Genomic DNA, 21089 nt, shown 5'->3' with positions numbered 1-21089 from the left:
AAAACTGTTGGAGGTGCTTCCACAAAATGACTGTTATGGTTGGCAGCAGCAAACACTTAAGAATCCCTCCTATATGCGCACTATCAAATGCACTGAATCTATTTTGCAGATAGGGTCCAGCACATTAGACAGCTCCTTTTAAATGTCAGGTTTAAAACCCACAGAAGGTTTACAATTTCACTGGCCTGCAAGTCACCATTAACTGACAGCTGCCATATGAAAGATTGAAACTGAAATGACTATACACACACACACACACACACAAAATTGTTCTTTACACAGTTTTATCATCCAATAATTTTCACAAAGCCCATTACAGATGTTCTCAAATTACAATCAAATTGCATAACTATCAGGGTATAATTAATAAACATCTATCTGCTGCAAGTATTTTAAGTTCTCAGGTGGATAATATTACATCCTCCTCCTCCACAGGACTTTGTATCCCTGAGATCTTTCACACAAAAATAAAGGAGAGCTATATTTTATCTGGGTTTTAAGCCCAAAGTCAAGTAACTAGTTGAGCAACTAAGCGAAGAGAGCAAAACATTGGGGAAGACTTGTAAAAGTACTACAGCAGTTGAAAGTTTGGATTCATAATGACGATACTCAACAACCTCCTACAAAATCCCTCAGGTGCTGACTTGAGTCACCAAACCAGCAACCTTTTAATTGCATGGTTGAGCCCAATCTGATGGAACCACAATTATCAAGCCAGCATACAGATGTCATTTTAAGATGATAAATATACAGATGTTGACTAGAAATGAAATAGTTGGAGTTAGGATTCTCCAGCATGATGTAACATTCAACTAGTTCTCTCCATGCAGAAGTTTTTAGCTAAGGTGGACTGGACAGGATCTCTGTCCAAAAGTTGTTTCTAGTCAGAGCAATCAATGATATACCAAATGGGGAACTCTTAACTTGCCAAAGCCAATCCTTTAAACTAATTTACACAACAATACTTCATACTTCAGTTCCTCATACTGTTCTAAGGTTATGAAAGAGTCAGTTATATCAAAACCCATTATTTCAGCCCCGACTTATACATTATAGCCAAGCATATATGGTAAGTGTGGAAAAGATTACAGAGTATCTGTGAAAGTCAGCAAGGCACTACTTCTGTATGGTCAGTGTTGAAGTCTGAGTATTTCGTTCATTCGCAGATGGGATTTGAGAATAGCTGCATATAAGTCATACTGAGGACTCCCCAGAAGAGTTGCCAGCTGCAGCAGCACAATGAGAGCAAAGCCCAGGAGAGGCCCTTTTAAGAGATTTTGGACTTCAGCTCCCAGAAGCCTCAGCCACGTTGGCCAATAGTCTGGGATTCTGGGAGCTGAAGTCCAAAAGGCCTTAAAGGGTACAGTTTGGGGACCACTGGTCTAGGAGATCAAGCGAGATCAAAATTAGCACTGCCCCAGGTATGGAAATACAATACTTCCCAGCCTTGACCCGAAATCAGAGCGACCAGGTATTCTAACTCGCTGGTTTCCCCCAAACTGTGCTCTTTTAAAGGGATTTTGTGTGGACTTCATTTCCCAGAATCCCTGACTATTGGCCAACACGGCTGAGGCTTCTGGGAGCTGAAGTCCAAAAATATCTCTTAAAAGGCTGGGCTACAAATGTCTCAAGCAAGAGCCAAACTACTCTCCGGCGGCGGCCACCATTTTGTCGCTTTTGTTTGCCAGGCTCCACCAGGGACGATGACGATAATAGCACGCGACGGGGCGACGATGACGCGTCAGAGCGGCGCCAGCGTGTGCCAGGGGCACACGTGACCACCCCGACCGACGCAGGCACGGACAGACCCCGCCTCCCTCTGGCCGCGCTGGGATTGCGTGTCTTCCCATGCCTTGGCTGAGGCTCCTCCTCCTCTGCTGGCTGGAGAGCGTGGCGCATGCGCGGTGAGAGATAAAGCGGCCGGAGCCGGGGGTGTCCTCTTTCCGAGCGCGGCGGCGGCGGCGGGAGACAAAGCGGCTGAACAAAATGAATGGGACGGGCCCGCGCGACTCCTTCTCCCTTTAGCCGAAGCAAGGCCGAACCCAAGGCAGGGAGCAGCGCGGAGGAGTCGAGAGGTGAGGTGAAGAGGGAAGGAAAAGATCCGGCGAGGTGATTGTGGGGAGGGGGGGCGAGAAGGAGAAGAAGAGGGAGAACTCAAAGGACGGTGCTTCGACCCGCGCGGACGCATTTCAGCCTCCCGCTTGGCTGTGCTGCGGCAGTGACGCCTTAGTCCGTTGGGATCCTTCCGCCCCGGCTAGAGACCTCTTTTATCGCTGTCCCTTTTTCGCCTCAGTCTGCCTTGAGGGGCCCTAGCGTTCGGTCACGCTTCCCTTCGCGGGAGGCCAGGAAGAGCATGCGCCTGGCTTTGTCTCACATAACGCACAGTGTAACAACACAAGCCTTCAGTTTCCCTCAGGTCCCTCCACACTGGGGAAATAACCCGGTTTGGTACCGGTTTAACTCTTTGTGTGGCTCTTTGCTATGGAATTCTGGGAGTTAGAGTTTGTTGTGGGGCCCAGAGCGGAGCTCCGCTCCGGCCCCACAACAAACTCCAACTCCCAGAATCCCATAGCAAAGAGCCACACAAAAAGTTAAACCGGTACCAAACCGGGTTATTTCCCCAGTGTGGATGCAGCCAATGACGTCCCCAAATCCACAAAAGAGTAACACTTTTTTGTGAGGCCAAAACGAAAATGCACAAAAGTGTTAAGAATCACACAGGAGAAAGAAATAAGGAGAAGCAATGACTTCCAAGTCCAAAAACACACACTCTGCAGAAACAATCCAGTTTGAGACCACTGTCGCTGTCCTTGTTCAGTGCTAGGGAATCCTGGGAACTGTAGTTAGTTGCGGCACGCGTTAACATATGCAATGCCGTATCCCAATAACCCGCCCACCCTTAAAATACAATTAAACAGTTTACAGGTTAAACCATACCTTAAAATAATAAACAAGAAATAAGATTTAAATGCGTGTGTTACGCTTTGCTTTCTCTTCCCCACAGACACATGCTGTGTTTTCAAAGGGGAGAAAAGGTATAGCTTCCAAGAGGAGAAGGTTCAACCGTTTCGCCTCGTAAACAACTTTAAAATCCCAGGGGTGGCAAGTGCGTGTCCTTCCTTCCTCTTCTTCTTTCCTTTGGAAACCACATCCAGAGCCCCTTGTTGCCCCTTCCAAAGGTGCAGAGTGCTTTTAGTATAACCGCCGGTCCTTTAATCCTCTTAACAGGCAAAGCAAGGATTGCTTTTGCAGCACAGATGGTAAATTTAAAGCCATTTCATGCCCTTGCCACTCTCCAGTAAATGTTTCTATAGTTATTTGGGGAGCGGACGTAGCGTAGTGGTTTGAGCATTGGATTACGACTTTCTACAGTGAGTTATATATTATTTGGCGAGGGGGTGTGGTATATCGTTTCTAGCGTTGGACTGTGACTGCAGAGACCAGGGTTCGAATCTCTGCTGAGCCACGAAACTCACTGGGTGCCCTTGGCCAAATCACATACTCTCAGCCTCAGAGGATGGCAATGGCAAGCCTCCCCTGAAAACGCCATGAGAGGTTTCCCCTTAGGGTCACCATAAGTCAGAAGTGACTCAAAGGATCACAACAGCAACAACACAGAAGTGGGTATCAGTGTGAGGGAAACGTAACATATGAAAGGATAACTAGTGCCTTGTTATCCAAGTGTTACTGATCCCAAGCATAAAATCCCAAGTTCAGTCCTTGGCATCTCCATTTACAAGCATCTTGAATGTCAGGACTGGGACAGATCCCTGCTTGAGATCTTGGGAGAGCAGCTGCCAGTCAAAATAGTGAATATATGATCTAATTAAACGATGAAAGGTAGATGGGACATGAGCTGATAGTGTTACATGACTTTACATGTGTATAGATGTAAAATAAGGGTCAATTGAAATCGCATCTCAAACCTCCCATGGTGGCTAATTAAGGTTTTCTACTCCTAGTGCTAGCCGTTAACCATTTTTCTCACTGGTGGCCCAATGCTTGCAGCCTCTTCATGCACTCTGCTGTCATTTATGTGGATTTCTGCAAATTGTGGGATGGAAACTTTAGTATTTGCTTGCTGCATGGAGTCTCATAATGGGGAAGCACTTTTTGACAGCCTTCACGCAGAGGAAACTCAGGTCCAAAACACACTACAGAAATAATCTAGTTTGAGATTACTGTAACTATCCTTGTTCAGTGCTAGGGAATCCTGGGAATTGTAGTTTATTGTGGCACCAGAGCTCTGATAGAGAAGGCCAAATGTCTCATAAAGCTACAGTTCTCAGAATCTCGCTGAGTCAGGGCAGTTAAAGTGGTGTCAAACTGGATTACTGTATTTCTGCAGTGTGGTTTGGACCCGAGATGAGAATCTTATTGATCCAGCTTTTATATAAAACTATTTCTAAACTTTTTTCTAAACTTTTAAACTCCGTCTTTGTTGACTTTAGAAATTCAAAAACAAACATCTGTAACAACAGTTATGACTTTATGTTCACTTCAATGATAACCTCTATCTAAACCTTCCAGACAGGAATTGGTGCTAGATATAGAATTAAAGTGCATGTTGTTCCACAGTGAACCTGTGGAGCGCCACTTTGGTTTGGCTTGCTGAACAGAGACCAGCATAAACTAATCCTCACAATCAATTATTCCCTTCAATGGGTGGACTTTAGTGTTTAGAACTACAAAACATTTTCCAGATCATAAATGGTATGGCAGATAGCTTAATTATTGACTTTTTCCATTTTGTATGTTAGATCATTGTCTTTTCCCTCTTTTGCATAGGATCAAAAGATTGCAAGCTTGCCATTTACTTAGTTTGCAGAAAGTGTATAAAACCCTGAAATCTCAATTAAATTTTTCATTCGTTCATAAGTAAACACATATGTGTCCCATTTCTATATTATGCTCATGAGGTACTTGCAAATTGATGTCTAATTAATGTACAAACTGAAGTCGAAGGCTTTCATGGCCAGCATCCATAGTTTTTTGTGGGTTTTTCAGCCTATGTGGCCATGTTCTAGAGGAGTTTATTCCTGACATTTCACCAGCATCTGTGGCTGGCATCAAACTCTTACAGAATCATAGAATCATAGAGTTGGAAGAGACCACTAGGGCCATCCAGTCCAACCCCCTGCCATGCAGGAAATCCAAATAAAAGCATCCCCGACAAATGGCCATCCAGCCTCTGTTTAAAGACCTCTAAGGAGACTCCGCTACACTCCGAGGGAGTTTGTTCCTCTGTCGAACAGCCCTTACTGTCAGGAAGTTCCTCCTAATGTTCAAGTGGAATCTCTTTTCCTGCAGCTTGCATCCATTGCTTCGAATCCTAGTCTGTGCAGCAGCAGAAAACAAGCTTGCTCCCTCCTCAATATGACATCCTTTCAAATATTTAAACAGGGCTATCATATCACCTCTTAACCTTCTCTTCTCCGGGCTAAACATCCCCAGCTCCCTGAGTTTTTCCTCAGGGCATGTTTTCCAGACCCTTCACCATTTTAGTCGCCCTCCTTTGGACATGCTCCAATTTCTCCACATCCTTTTTATTTTGTGGTGCCCAGAACTGGACACAGTATTCCAGGTAGGGCCTGACCAGAGCAGAATATAGTGACACTATACTTTTATTCAAGCAGCCTAAAATTGCATTGACCTTTTAGCTGCCGCGTCGCACTTTTGACTCATGTTCAACTTGCCATCTATTTGGACTCCTAGATCCCTTTCACATGTAGTCTCGTTCAGCCAGGTGTCCCCCATCCTGTATCTGTGCATTTCATTTTTCCGCTCTAAGTGCAGCATGTTACATTTCTCAGTGTCAAAATTCATTTTGTTAGCTTTAGCCTAGCTTTCTAATATATTAAGGTCATTTTGAATTTTGATCCTGTCCTCTGGGGTATTAGCTACTCCTCCTAGTTTGGTGTCATCTGCAAATTTGATAAGTACAGTATGCCCCTGATTCTATCATCCAAGTCACTGATTAGCCACTCAGCTTGTGGTCTCTCCCTTCATCCTCCCCATGTTGTCTGCCTTTAAGTCATTTCCAAATTATGATGACCCTAAGGTGAACCTATCATTGGGTTTTATTGGCAAGTTTCTTCAGAGGGGGGTTGCCATTGCCTTCCTCTGAGGATGCAATTTGCCAAGGTCACTCAGTGGCTTTACATGGCCGAGTCAGGATTTGAACCCTGGTCTCCAGAGTCATAGCTTAATCGTGAAACTATAACACCACTCTGGCTTTCATAATTGGAAAATAGCTTATCTGTTTATGATAGAAGTTGTCTCCTGTGAATGTTCAATGAAAGCATAATACAGTATTTGGGTAGGTTTTTTTCTTCGTAACTCTTTCCCCCCATTTTATATAGTGTTATAGAAATATAATACAAGTGAAATACTGCTTTTATTGAATTAAAGTTTACCAAATACTGTATCAGAAGACCCTCGTAGGCAGAAAAAGGCAGTGAGAAGAGTACATGTTCTTACTACTGAATTTATACAAATGCTGAATGTACGAGAGCATCACATATTCCATGACTTGGGTTCATTCAAAGTTAATTGCCACGTATAGTGCGATCTATTCCATGTTTACTGGCACGTAAGCTCCTTTGTCTTCGCGGAGGCTACATCCATGTCAGTGTGCATAGAACTGAAGCCTGAGCCCCACTGAAACTAGTAAAACAAGTTAGCCATGACTACATTGAGTCCTATTGTTTTAATATTTACTCAGAAATAAGTCTCAGTAGGACCTGCTTCATACAGTTTTATTCACAGGTACATACAGGATTGCAGCCTTGGTTAGAGTCATATTCTAGCTGAGTTAGAACCATTTTGCAATCTCAGAATAATTTGAACAGTCCATCCAGGTTTTCTGTCTACAGTCACTACAACAGATTAGAACTCTTGCTTCAATCAAAATTGGCATTAAAAATCGAAAATGTCTGCCCTACAACCACCCCAGTTCAATGGCAGCATACTTCAAAGCAGGAAGACAATTTGGGGAGGTATTGGGGGCCTGTGTTGCTCCCAGACTGGCTGTGAATCATGCTACCTTTTCGCAGTGAAACTTGAAGTGACTGGAAATCCATTTACAGGATTTAAAATTTAAAAGGAAATCATGCTTTCCTGGAAGTTTCCAGGAGTGTGATGATCTATTTTTATATAAGGTTTTACAAGAAAGGAGCTCCAGGACCTAGATAAATGCACAGTGGGGTTGCAGGCAGCCAATATATTGCTCACCCTGGTTTAAAGGATGACAAGGAATAAAATATTTAAATTGCACAACATTAAAAGTGCAGTCTGTCAGTATTCTTGAAACATAATTTTTAGTAGTTATTCAGCTATATCAACACGTATGTTTCTAGAAAGAAACAGCCACATCTGTGAGAAATGTAAGGGCTCCTTCATATAAGAAACCAACACTGGGAGCGATCTCTCTGAAATTCAGACTCTTGCTGCTGGATTTGTGTGTGCTTTGTAACAGTGAATATGTTTACCTTCCCATGAGACTGACACTTTTGGTATGGATTTATTAGTTTTAGCTTAGGTAGATTGTAAGCCTGAGGGCAGATAACCGTCCAATTAAAAAGATTGTATGTGCAGCGCTGTGTAAATTTACAGCGCTTTATAAATAAAGGTTAATAATAATAATAATACTCCCGCCCCATCCCTACTACTTAATTTACAGAAAGGCCATGGACTTTTTGCAAAGTACTTTTCATCATTTTTGGTTGTATTTTTACAACTATGTGCCTCTTCATTTCCTTACTGTCTGCTAATGTTGCACTATCTCCATTTCCCATGGGTTTCTATATCTTCTCCAGTTAGAAACAGTCTTTCTTCTTCCAATACTGAAATCCTTATAGAACAAATAGCAGTTCATAGCTCTATAGCAACTTTATTAAGGTCTTCTTATTATCATAATATCTTTTGATTTATTTCTGCCTAGAAATCCAGGAAAGTACACCAGTTGTTCATAACAAAAAGCTCCTGACCAGATTTTAAAAACCCTCTATGCTCATAAAGTCTCTAGGACTTGCTCTTTTCCTTTATTTGTAAATGTCGTTAGAAAATAGTCTGTTTCCCAGTTATACGCCTGTATTCATTCTGTGTCATTACAGCAACATCAATATGTTATTTTAAAATGATGTTTTAAACACTACATTGTAAAAGCAGTCAGCAGTTGTGTGTACTCTTCAGATTTTGTTTTGCCATATTATATTTACGTTATTGTTTTAATGGAACTCAGATTTACTTCTTAAGTAACTGTTAAATCCGTAAGGGAACTGATGGGGAGAAGGATGGCTATTACATAATCATAAGTATATTGGCTTCATTCAGTTAATGCAATAAAACACGGTTTATCAGAAAAAGAGCCATTGTGTAGTAGTTTAAGCATTGGACTATGACTCTGGAGACCAGGGTTCAAATCCTTGCTTGACCATGTAAACGCTCTGAGTGGTCTTGGGTAAGTCACTGTCTTTCAGCCTCAGGATGGCAATGGCAAATGAAGAAACTTGGACAAGAAAGTGGAGCATGTGAACCAGGTTATTGGGTTGGAGCTGGGGAGGAAGAGACCAGGTTTGTGTTCAATCCTTGGATGTAATAGCGACTGCATGACAAATGGTGCATAAAGTGCAATTGGGTCAAAAACAGTGAGCATGGTTTATGTTAAAAAAATACAGTACTGTTTTTCTTCTTTTCCTTATCAATCTTCTTCCCTTCCCACCCTCTCTCTTTACTTCCAGATCTGGAGATCTTCTCTGAAATGAAGCCAGGGATAAGATAGTGGGCCAAATTGGTGAGTACTTTGGCAACTATATATATATATTTTGTACTGTATATATTTTCCAATTCAAATTAGGGTGATGTTGAAGATGACAGCACCAGTGATGATGATAATACATGATTTCAAAGTAGATAGCATTTTGTTTTTGTTGTGTGCCTTCAAGTCATTTCCAACTTTCACTGATCCTGTCACAGGGTTTTCTTGACAAAACAATAACAAGATGATGACATCTAGCATCATTACAAATAAAACACTAGCACATAAAAAGCAACAAATGCAAAAATAAATTGTATGTATATAGTATCATATTGCTTTCTGTATCTTCTCTTGATACTGAAAGGGAGAGAGGAAGGGAACAGACCAGGATGTTCTGAGGAAAAGAATCCCACAAAGTGCATGCCATCCCAAAGAAGGCCATGTCCTATTACCTCCACCTTCTGTATCTCAGGTAATAGTGCAATACTGTATATAGGAAAAGCAGGAGAAGATATCCAGGTTGTAAACCATTTAAGCTATTAACGACCAAACCCAATTGTTATTATCTATTATCCCCTCTGTTGTAAGCCACCCAGATTCCCAGTGATTGAGCGGCATATAAATAAATCCTATTATTATTATTGTTATTATCATTATTATTAAATTGTACTCAGAAATGGGTTGACAAACATTGGGGACAATATAACGTTTGTGTAATACAATCAAAATGTTGCGCCCCAGGCAGTATGCATGACTAGCAAGTTCTAGGCAGTTCTTTCCATTGGATGCTCTAAAGTTATTTTGTATCTTTCTTACTGGAAGAATAATTGGACTGAAGAAAGGACTATTGCTGCTCTACGAAGTCACTGGAAATAGCAGTTCTCCGTGTAAAAGTATAGTCCCTAATTTTTCTAGGTTATATTTTTAAAAAATGCATACTGATCCCAGAAAAGGTGAACTGTACCTTTCATTTGAGGGGTAAAATACTGAAGTGGACAAAAGTACACCTCTTGCTTTGGGGGAGTTGGTGTGGCCCCTGGCACATCATTTTTTTGTAGTGGTGGTGGGCCTTCAAGTCAGTCATAACTTATTATAACTACTTCCCGCTTTAAAAAGGGCAGGTGCTGAAACTTCCAAGCTGGACTGGAGAATCACCACTCTGATAGTCTTGGAGACAGGGAGGGCTGGGCAGGCAGGGAGAGCTGACCAATCCAAGCAGGCTTTGTATACAACAAGTTTTCCTGCTAAGTACCTTCATGTCATATTGAAATCAAATTATTATTATTATTATTATTATTAACCTTTATTTATAAAGCACTGTAAATTTACACAGCGCTGTACATACAAATCTGATGTTTTTTCAATATTTATTTTTAATTGGGAGTTGTCTTATACGCTGGAAAATACGGTAGTACTTGGATGAGAGGATGCCAATGTATACCATATGCTGTAGGATATATTTTGGAGGAAGGAACAGGCAAAACCACCTGTTTCTTTGCCTAAGAATACCCTATGAACTGAATGGAATCATCATAAGTTGACTGGCAATTTGTAGGCCTGTACACACAGGTGTAAGGTGGACCTATCATGGTTTTCTTGGCAAGGTTTGTTTAGAAGTGTTTTATCTTTGTCGTCTTCTGAGCTTTAAAGAGTGTGACTTGCCCAAGAGCACTCAGTGGGTTTCCATGGCCTAGCAGAGTTTAAAACTCCAGTATCCAGAGTCATAATCCAGAATTCAAACCACTACACCATGGTGGTTTTCCTGGCTCATCACAGGGGACAGGAAATTAGCCCTTTGCCTCCTACAGCTTTCCCAATAATAATGAGGGGAGATTTAAATCTTTCAATTTGGGGGAATAAACTGCATTTTACTATTTCATCCAAACAGAGAAAAAGTTAGTTAGCAAGTCAGCATGTTATCTTTAGTATAATTTGTGAAGTACCCATGGTTTCATGTATGTGGGTGAAATGGGAGATTGCATTTAGCTTCACGGCCCAAAGTTTTAAATCTCATCCACTTCCATGTGAAAGTAGGGTCTTGTTTCATCACAACTGACCATATAACCATTTGTTGAGGAAACATTCCTGCATCAATAGTTGCTCAGCATATTTGCTCAAAATAAGTAAATAAAGAGAAATTTAAAACATTTAAAATGATATTTTTCTTTGTGTAGGATTTCAGAGAATGATGGCTGCTTTCTTCAAAAGAATCTAGCTTATTAATAGTGTCATGTTTCTTTATTCATGAGGGGCTTCATTGTAAGGTAGGTTAAATACCAATTCTAGGAACTTCACTGCATGCACATGTGTACCAAATATGTTCCAAGTTGTTACCAGTTTTTAAGGTGTATTACTAGCCAGAAAGAGAGAGGGAGATTACTTTTGTTCAATATAAAAAGCGTTTTATTTGGTGATCTGTGTTTGTTCATACCTTAGCTTCCAGTTTATAGGACAGAAGGAATGCTTATGGTTTCCAACTTTAGGAAAGAATACTTGCCTGCTTTGAACCAGTGTTCTTTTGTGCCATGCATTAATGCTGAATTTCACCAAAATAAGAATCCTGGGAAACAAATTTAGTGAGTGGAATATATAACCTCCTAAGTCCAGAAAACCAGGCACTTTGGCATGAAATGGGCAGTTACATTATGCCAAAGAGAAGACTGATAGCAATAAATCTGGTGGCACTGAAGCTATCACTTGCAGAATAGACTATGGCAGGAACTGCCCATCATTTCAAGTTGCTGCTGCATTTACATAAATTGCTCTAAGGAATGATTATGAGTATCTGTGCTGAAACAGTTTCGAACAATAAACAGTAATACAAATGTAAACTTTGTGTACAGTATTGGTTAACATGATAGTAAGCTGAGTTTCTTGAATGTGTTTAGAGGTTTATAGATGTGTTCCCAACCCCTAAGTTTATCTGACAGTTATATATCTGTAAGAATGTTAAAAGGAAAATGTCTGTTTTACCAGTTCAACTGTTGATTTGTGTATGAAATGGTTGGTAGCAAGGAGGAAAAAGAGCCTCTTTAAATACATTTGTATTCTTTGTTAATTCTTAGATGATGTTTATAAGAGAGAACTCAAAATCAGCGTGTCAGTTGTACAAATCTAGCGGCAGAGAAAATTGGTTTTTGGCTAATGAAAGCTCACTACATGTGTTTGGTTGGGATAGGGTAAGGATCAGATAGTCCTCCAGACATTGTTGGAATTTATGTTCCAGCATCCCAGCCAGTGTAGCAAATGTTGAATGCTGGGAACTGCATTTCCAACAATATTGGGATATGATTCACACCCGATTTCAGACATTTGTATATGTATCAAAGTCCTAAATAAAATATCTTTAAGAATCTTTTAATGCCATTTTGAAGGTAATTCTTACTCAGTACATATGATTAATGATAGAAATTGAGTCTGTTACTTCTTTAATAGTTGCACTTGACAGAGCGCACGTTTTATCGAAAATCCAAAACTGATACTGTTTAAGTGCACAGATTGAAATCACTTCACATATGTATGTGCACACACCTTAAGCAAGGCATGCTGCAGTTGTTGACAAGAGGCATGTTAAACACAAGTTTTATTGCCAAGGATAAACCCTTATTCAAAAAAACAACTCAGAGACTTACATCTGTAACACTTTTGAAAGATTTCCTCTTCAACCTGTAAAACCTACAATAAAATACAGAAGTAAACAGTTATAGTCTTCTTACAATTCTTATCTTGCCTTCCTCCTATTTTTACCTTACTTTCTGACAGTGAATGAAATAGATGAGCTTGTGTTGTGTCCATGACTTTGTTTAGACAACAATGGACCAAAACAGATGGCCCTGAAGGGGCGGCTTCACACCACCCGTGAGACAATTAAGTGGGGGCTGTGGCAACTGCACACTACAACCCCAGTCCAGCCAGCTTCCACCCCCAATTAAAAGCTGAAAAAATCCACTCCTATCTGGGGCAGGAAAAAAACCTCCCCTTTGCTGCTGGAGTTGGATTTTTGTCGGTTCTAGGTAGAGTGATGTCTAAATGCCATGCCTCCATGTTCCCCGGAAACTGCCTGGCATATAATTGTGTGGCTTCTGGGTTACTAGGCTGTCTATTTTGGCCTAATGTTTTACATACAAGAAATGTGATAATTATAAGCCTCTACAGAGAAGTGAAGCAATAAATAATATTTAAGTAGTTCCATTTAAAGGAACTAAAGTAAACTTACCTGAATTGGTGAACTTACATATTTTGTTTTCTTTTATTTCTAGACGATGTCAGCGGATTGTAATAGAATTGAGATGAATATATGATTTTGGGAAGAAATTCAACATCAGTCCTTCTTAGGCTTTTCTGGAGAATATGAATCATTTAGTACCAGCACCTATTGGAAACAATATATGACCTGGATGTTTGAAGACCCTGGAGAGAAAAGGAACTATGTGCATTACACAAAGTGCTTTTTTATAAATTTGTGTAATATACATTTTCATCAAATTACAAATTCTAGAATACAAACTTACCTTCCACCGTTATATTCTCCAGCATTAGAAGAAATATAATTTAATTTCTAAATATTCACTGAATTATGAAGACACAGCAGAACTAACTCACCAATCATGGATGTAAATACGGCACATTCTCCACAGATTGATGATAATTTTATGATGCATAAAATTAACAGTTTAAAAGTAGAACCAGAAGATGATAGTAATTGTGCTTTGGAAACAATGGATATAAAAACTGAGCCAGAAGATTTAAGACAAACGGACAGTAGTGATGAACAAGATGAAAGAGAAAAGAATTTCATTCATAGCAATTCAAGCAAATACATCTCTGCAGAAAATGAAGATGATTATGGATCTCTATTTTCCCAATACAGCAGCACTCTTTATGATGTTGCAATGGAAGCTGTAACACAGAGTCTTCTTTCAAGCAGAAATATAAGCTCCCGAAAAAAATCACCTGCCTGGAACCATTTCTTTATATCTCCTAGAGACAGCACGAAAGCAATATGTATGTACTGTATGAAAGAGTTTAGCAGGGGTAAAAATGAAAAAGATCTAAGTACAAGTTGTCTAATGAGGCATGTGAGGAGAGCTCATCCCACTGTACTCATTCAAGAAAATGGAAGTATGCCAACTATATCTTCCTTTTCTTCACCTACATTATTAATATCACCTCAGCCTGCAGATGTTGGAGATTTGACCAATGTATTAGCCCCTTTAAAACTGGTTAAGAAAGCAATTTCTAAGATTCCATCCCCAGATCAAATAACTGAAGAATCTGTTCCTGTAGTTTGTGCTGAAGAAATAACCTCAGAGCTGTTGCATACTGAAAAGAGCAATAAAGAGGAAGGTGATGTTGGTTTATCACAACACTTTCCTAACAACCATTGTGAAGAAACTGTGGAGAATGTAGCAGAGAAAACTGTTCAGGTACCTAAAGGTACATCTGGCTCCAGAAGAAGATCAGCTGTCTGGAAGCATTTTTATTTGTCTCCTTTAGATAATTCAAAAGCTGTTTGCATCCACTGTATGAATGAATTCAGCAGAGGAAAGAATGGAAAAGATCTTGGAACTAGTTGTCTAATACGACACATGTGGCGAGCTCATCGTTCTATTGTTCTACAAGAGAATGGAGGTGGTTCAAGCATACCTCCTTTATACTCTGCTCCTCCAACATTACTTCCACCTTTATTGCCTTCAGATGGTGATCCAAATTCTGTGTCATCTCCTGGAAAAATGGCTAAAGAACCAACTTCTGTTTGCTCCTCTCCAGACAGAATGGCTGAGGAAAACAATTCTAATCTTCCTTTGGGTGATACTCTCATAGAAGACTCCTCATTGTTATCCTCCTCTGAAGATATAGGTGAAGCTTCTTTAGTTTCTTCCCCTGAAAAAAGCCCTTTGATATTTGAGCATGGCTCTGTTATTCATCAGAATAAACGGATGATGCGAAAACTCAAATCAGAAGTATGGCATCATTTTTCTTTGTCTCCAGGAGATAGTCTAAAAGTTGTGTGCAGACATTGCAGTTGTTTGATCAACCGCGGAAAGAAAGGTGATTTAGGCACGAGCTGTTTGACAAGACACTTATATAGACGTCACCCTGAAGTCATTGGGATTCAGAAGAGCTTTATAGATGTTAGTTTAGCAAATTCTCCATATGCTACCTTGGCTTCTGCAGAATGTTCATCCTCAAAATTGACTGACTTGCCCAGAGTGGTTACTAAGGATAGTCAAGTCATCTTTCCTATCAGTAGCAAAAAGACCTCAAAACTGTGGAATCATTTTTCAATTTGTTCTGCTGATTCAACTAAAGTTATATGTATGCACTGTGGACGTACAATAAGTCGAGGGAAAAAGCCAACCAATTTAGGTACCAGTTGCCTTCTAAGACATTTACAACGGTTTCATAGCAGTGTCTTGAAACCAGATGCCTCAGAGCCAGTATTGTCCTCATCTAAAAATAGTCATGTACCACTCAACACAGATCTGTTAGGATCTTCATCTTTTGATGAAACCAATGACAAATTTTCTGACACTCACCCTGTTGCCAAAAAAATTACAAGTCTTATAGCTGAAATGATTGCACTTGACCTGCAGCCATATTCTTTTGTAGACAATATTGGCTTTAATCGACTCCTTGAATACTTGCAGCCTCAGTATTCGTTGCCTTCACCATCTTATTTTTCTCGTACTGCAATTCCCAATATGTATGATAACGTGAAAGAAATTATTGTTTCACATCTGAAAGAAGCTGAAAGTGGAGTAGTCCATTTTACATCTGGAATATGGATGAGCAATCAAACCCGAGAATACTTAACTCTTACCGCTCACTGGGTGACATTTGAGTCTAGGATTCGACCACAGTGTGAAGATTACCATTGTTCAGCTCTTTTAAACGTATCACAAATTGATTGTGATTACAGTGGTATCAGCATTCAAAAGCAACTAGAATATTGGTGGGAAGCCTGGATAGCATCCATTGGGCTTCAGGTTGGGATTACTGTTACAGATAATCAGACTATAGAGAAAACATTAAATGAAGGGGAGCATTCAAGTGTACAGTGCTTTAGTCACACTGTTAACCTCATAGTTAATGAAGCTATTAAAAGCCAGAGAATGGTTCAGAACTTGCTTAGTATTGCAAGAAAGATATGTGAACGTGTTCATCGGTCAGCAAAAGCAAGAGAGAAACTGGCAGAGCTGCAGAAAGAATATCACTTGCCACAGCATCACCTAATTCAAGATGTTCCGTCAAAGTGGAGTACATCATTCCATATGCTTGAACGCCTAATTGAACAGAAAAGAGCTATTGATGAAATGTCTATAGAATGCAGCTTCAGGGAGTTAATAAGCTGTGATCAGTGGGAAGTGATGCAGTCTGTTTGTCATGCACTCAAACCATTTGAAGTTGCAAGCAGGGAGATGAGTACACACATGTCTACTTTAAGCCAAGTTATTCCAATGATTCACATTCTCAACCGGAAAATTGAACTACTGTTCGAAGAAACAATGGGCATAGACACCATGCTGAAGTCCTTAAAGGAAGCTATGGTAAGTAGGCTTTCCTCTACTCTTCATGATCCAAGATATATTTTTGCTACACTTTTGGACCCTCGTTACAAGGCCTCCTTATTCACTGAAGAGGAGGCAGAACAATATAAACAGGACTTAATCAGGGAGCTAGAAATCTTAAATGCTACCTCAGATGATGACAGACCTGTTTCGAATGGCTGTGGTATAGGGTCACCATCTAAAAACTCTTACGGGGGCAGTAATCTTTGGTCACTTATGGAAGATATGAAAAAGACAAAAGTTGCAAAAGAAAAGGCCAAGTTGCCAGAAGAAATGGTGCTTTCATACTTGGAAGAGGAAGTGCTTGAGCATAACTGTGATCCCCTAACTTACTGGAACTTTAAAAAATCATCTTGGCCAGTACTGTCCAAGCTGGCCGTTCGATTTCTAGGTTGTCCACCGAGCATTGTTCCATCAGATAGATTGTTTAGTACATCCAATGAAAACATCAGCTTCAGTCAGTCAAGGCTAGCAATGGAACACTTTGAAAAACTCATATTTTTGAAAGTAAACCTTCCTTTGATATACTTCCAGTATTGAAACTAGTGAACAAGCTGCCAGTCTAAAATTGTTGTTGCTCACTGGATATTTAACTGTATTTGTGACTTGGATTGTGAAATTGCTCCGGTAGGGGCCATGTATGACATCTAATCAGTGACTCTAGTTCCAAATTTAGTTTTATTTTTCAGCTTTCAGTGTGTCTACATGTGCCTTATTAATAGTCCTTCAGGCCAGATAATGTATATACCTGTGTTTTTTTTAAAGTTCACATTTGAGTTAGACTTGTGTTTGTTTGAATGATAAAAAAAATTATGTAGCTTTTCTTTCAGAAGTGTAAATGAAGTTTTAAAACAAGTGGAATAGAATGGTAAAGAAGAGATGTAAACAATTCTATTATGTAGTTTTTTATTCAATTATGTAAAAATCATAAAACAGGTACTGTATATTAGCTGAACATTGCTTTAATTGCAAGAACCATTTTGTAGCTGTCAGAAGAAAGCTGTAAATAAAGGTGGAAGTGAAGCCATCTTTCTACTAGCAGGTTTTAACTGCAGACCTAACTTACATAAAGGGTAATGTAATATTCAAGTATGACGTATGTACTATGGGTGGGTATTAAATTAGTATTGACTGAACTAAACTTAGTGGTATTATGGAATATCAGTTATACAGTAACCTATAATCTTGCCATTCAGTGGTTCCTATTCAGGTTTTTTACACTGTAACTGAATTAGAGCTTGAGTATTTATAAGGTCTTTGGGATGTTTATTTTCAAAAATTTCCAATTAATATTTGTTATTTAATGCAGTGTATTGAAAGGTAAAATATAATGTATTGGTAAGCATCAGGCTAAAGCCTTTTAAGATTGAGTGCGTAAAAACATCCAATATTCCTTGGTGTAAAAATTAAGTCCTGGTTTCCTATATAATAGAAAACAGTGTATGGCATCATCTTTCATTCCTGTTACAAGAAGCTGATTCTCAGTTTATATTCCTTTTAGATTGGTGCCCTACTAGAATGTTTATATAGTAGAATTGACCCTTAATTGACAGTGTTCATCTGGTCAATAAGATAACGTAGAACCCTTTTAAATCTCAAACCGAGATAATAGCCAGCATTTTAATTGTAAACTGTATGCTCTCCACATTTTAAAAAAAGATATTAAGAGATTCATTTTCCATTTTTTTGTGTATTGTTGAGATTCTTTGGGGGAAATGAACTGACTGTGACTTTTAGGGAAGATGTAGTTTTGTTAAAATACTGTACCTCTGCCTAATTTTTGCATTTACTATGTTTTAGTGTATTTATAAATGGTGAACTCAAGTTTTCTGAAATTAAACATCTTATTTGCAATTTTTAGAGTGAGTCGAATCTCCTGTTTTCTCCTAAGTGGGCAGTGGGGGATTCCTGGCTCTGAAAAGGAAAATGCAGGAATATAACAAGTACAAAGAGATTGTAGGAAATAAGAATCACTTTAAGGGCTATAGTTTTTTGTGGGGTTTTCGGGCTATGTGGCCATGTCCTAGAAGAGTTTCTTCCTGATGTTTCACCAGCATCTGTGGCTGGCATTCTCTGAAGATGCCAGCCACAGATGCTGGCGAAACGTCAGGAGGAAACTCTTCTAGAACATGGCCGCATAGCTTAAAAACCCCACAAAAAACTATGGATGCTGGCCATGAAAGCCTTCGACTCCACAATTTAAGGGCTGTTTCTACACTCTTGCATTCAGAATTTTGTTACTACTAGGGTTTTCATTTATCTCAGTGGAATTCTTTTTCCCATGCTTTTAGGAGCAGATAATGATGTATGTGACACAGTAGGTGTATTACAGAACATGCAGAGATAAATATTGGTTGGATGTTCTTATGTATAGCATTGGTTTGATATTATGCACAATACAGTATCAAGAAGCTGCCTTGGTGGGGGACATTTTTTTGCCATATGAGCTTCCATTCAGTCTGTTCAATTCTTAATCCTGCTGTTCAGAAACTTTTTCTTGTTTTCAAAAGGTAGGCCATTGAGAACACTTTGCAGATAGATTCAGGATGAGATCAAGGACAGATGAGGTGTTTTCCACAGAGCTAGAATGGGACAGAGCTGACAATATTGACTGTGACCCAGAGAACAACTGTAGGTAAGGCCAAGGGCCTGCACACTCCTGTTGGAATTCTGGCTTGGAACAGAATAACTTTAATGTTACTTTGAAAACTGGGGCTTAACTTACGCATGCACATATTGCCTGTATCAGAAAGGAAAATGTAATTGTAGACCTTGAGACATTAGCTTGAAAAGACCATCAAATGATCCTTTTTTATCATAACTTCAGCTGAGTAAAAAAATAACCCCATTAATTTAAAGATGCATTTATTTAATATGCAACAAGACATATATGCAAATTTTCACTCCAAATCCATAAAAGATAGTGATAGCTCTTAAAGCAGACATTAGCAATTTGTGTCCTTGATATTTTTGGTCTGTCACTCCCATCATCTTTCATTAAGTGGTTGGGACTGATGCAAATTGCAGTGCAACATGTAGTGTCAATAGTGTGATCACCTCTCTGGTTAAATTGATAGACCATTATTTATTGGTTTAACAGAGGTTTTGCCTTTATGAGGGTCATGTTCAGTCATTGGCATGTTCTATTTGAATATTAGCTAACATGGCAGAACCATTGTCACTTAATGTAGTTCCATTTATGATTGACCAGAAATGAATTAAAATAATAGGTGAAGAGGGAAAGGAAACTTCAGTGTCTCTTAAAGGTTGGGTGGTGGTATCTGCCAAGTTGATTTGAAACTGCCGTTTGAAGGCTGTTGGTGTGGTTGTAGATTAGACAAAACTAGTTTGACCTAATTTATGCTCAGTAAATTGGCTTGTATTTTACAAACAGAAATACATTTTTTAAAATTAACACTACCTCCCCTCCTCAATTATTTCAAAAGATTAGAATCTGTAAATCCAAATTCACATCAGTAATACATGCTTCCATTCAAAGACATAGCTGTGTTAATCTGGATCAATATGCAAAGGGATCTTGTAGCCCTTTGAGACCGAGAAACTAACTCAGTCTCAAAGGTGCTACGATATCCCTTTGCATAAATGGTTCCATGAATGCATATTCCTGATGTCATTCTTGCCTTTACAAATTCACTCACAGGGTGATTCAGAAGAATCAAAGGTACAGTTGTAGGGACTGTATTTGCAGCTAATTGATTTGGTAGTCCTTCTGCCTACTTTAGTCAGACACAGCTTTGAGTACTGTAGTTTTCAGCAGCAGCCATGAATGTGTACAGGCTGAAAAAATTCAAGCATGTTATGAAGATAGGTGTAGCTCACTAACTATGGAAGATCAAATGGAGATGAATACTTTGGCAAGGCAGTGGAAGTTCTATCACCAAAGTTAGCAGGATACTGGATACAGGTCAAAGCAATACTAGAATTACTCATCCGTAATGAAAGCATAGCTAGTGATCTGATGCATCTGGATCACCAGACATTCTCTGTCTTGCGATCTCAGGTGTAGGAAGGATTTTAAAAAATACAGTACCAATCTGGTTATAAGTTTAAAAGGAGGCTGATTGTAATAGGTGAATCAATTAGCAGTGTCTGGCACAAAGTAAGAAACACAACTGCCTTATATTGAACCAGAATCTACCTCAATCTTGTTAATTTTCACTGGCAGGGCAATTCTTTCCCAGCTATCCAGCGTGGCCCCCATCTAATGGTCATCCAGGCCTGACCTTGTTCAGATTACAAAATCAGGTACATTCAGAGTGGTATGCCAATACCCAAGTCATGAAGTGTTTAATGTGGACTGCTATAATTGCTGGCCCTGAGTGGCACCAGCCCCTGCTGAATACTTCAATAAATAAACTGTACATCAAGGCAGGTATGTTATGGTACTCTCTGATGAACAATAAAGTTGATCAAATGTGGCATAATATACAGAAGAACTGCTTGGCAGTGTAGATGAACTGGTTTTACAAGCTGGTATTTGCTGCATCCAGGTAAATCTGCACCCTATTGATTCTGTGCCAGGCTACACCCAACATGCTTTTCCATACATATATATATAATTGTTCGCACATGTGCAATGAATAAATGCAAGAAGTACTTGCACACAGTACTTCCTTTGGGGTAGGGCAGTGCAACAATACATATTAGTAGGCACAGGTGGTCAGGCCTGTATTTGTAGAAAATGCTGAACTGTGTAAAATATCAGTTCTTTGAATGACAAATGTTTCAGTCTTAAGCTG

General features: G+C 39.5%; 1 protein-coding gene across 4 annotated transcripts; it reads left to right on the top strand.

Moving 5' to 3' along the window:
* The first annotated feature begins 1801 nt into the window (after positions 1-1801).
* ZBED4 (zinc finger BED-type containing 4) lies at positions 1802-18189 on the top strand. 4 transcript variants are annotated; one of them, XM_042467802.1, is made up of 5 exons: positions 1802-2075; positions 8742-8794; positions 9123-9230; positions 10933-11022; positions 13018-18189. In XM_042467802.1, the coding sequence occupies exon 5, from the start codon at positions 13366-13368 to the stop codon at positions 16867-16869; it is 3504 nt and encodes a 1167-aa protein (XP_042323736.1). In that variant the 5' UTR covers positions 1802-2075; positions 8742-8794; positions 9123-9230; positions 10933-11022; positions 13018-13365; the 3' UTR covers positions 16870-18189. The 4 variants fall into 4 exon arrangements, with proteins under 4 accessions (XP_042323736.1, XP_042323735.1, XP_042323737.1 ...); XM_042467801.1 differs by lacking the exon at positions 9123-9230; XM_042467803.1 differs by lacking the exons at positions 9123-9230; positions 10933-11022.
* The last annotated feature ends 2900 nt before the right edge of the window (positions 18190-21089 follow it).

Source organism: Sceloporus undulatus, chromosome 5 (assembly GCF_019175285.1).
Source record: "Sceloporus undulatus isolate JIND9_A2432 ecotype Alabama chromosome 5, SceUnd_v1.1, whole genome shotgun sequence".
Taxonomy (NCBI): Eukaryota; Metazoa; Chordata; class Lepidosauria; order Squamata; family Phrynosomatidae; genus Sceloporus; species Sceloporus undulatus.
Note: the sequence above shows the minus strand (reverse complement) of the source record. Positions and strands in the feature narration are given on the sequence as shown.

Bases quoted from the DNA above. Each gene is read 5' to 3' on its own strand.
- ZBED4 (XM_042467804.1), top strand. From the start codon at position 13,366: ATGGATGTAAATACGGCACATTCTCCACAGATTGATGATAATTTTATG.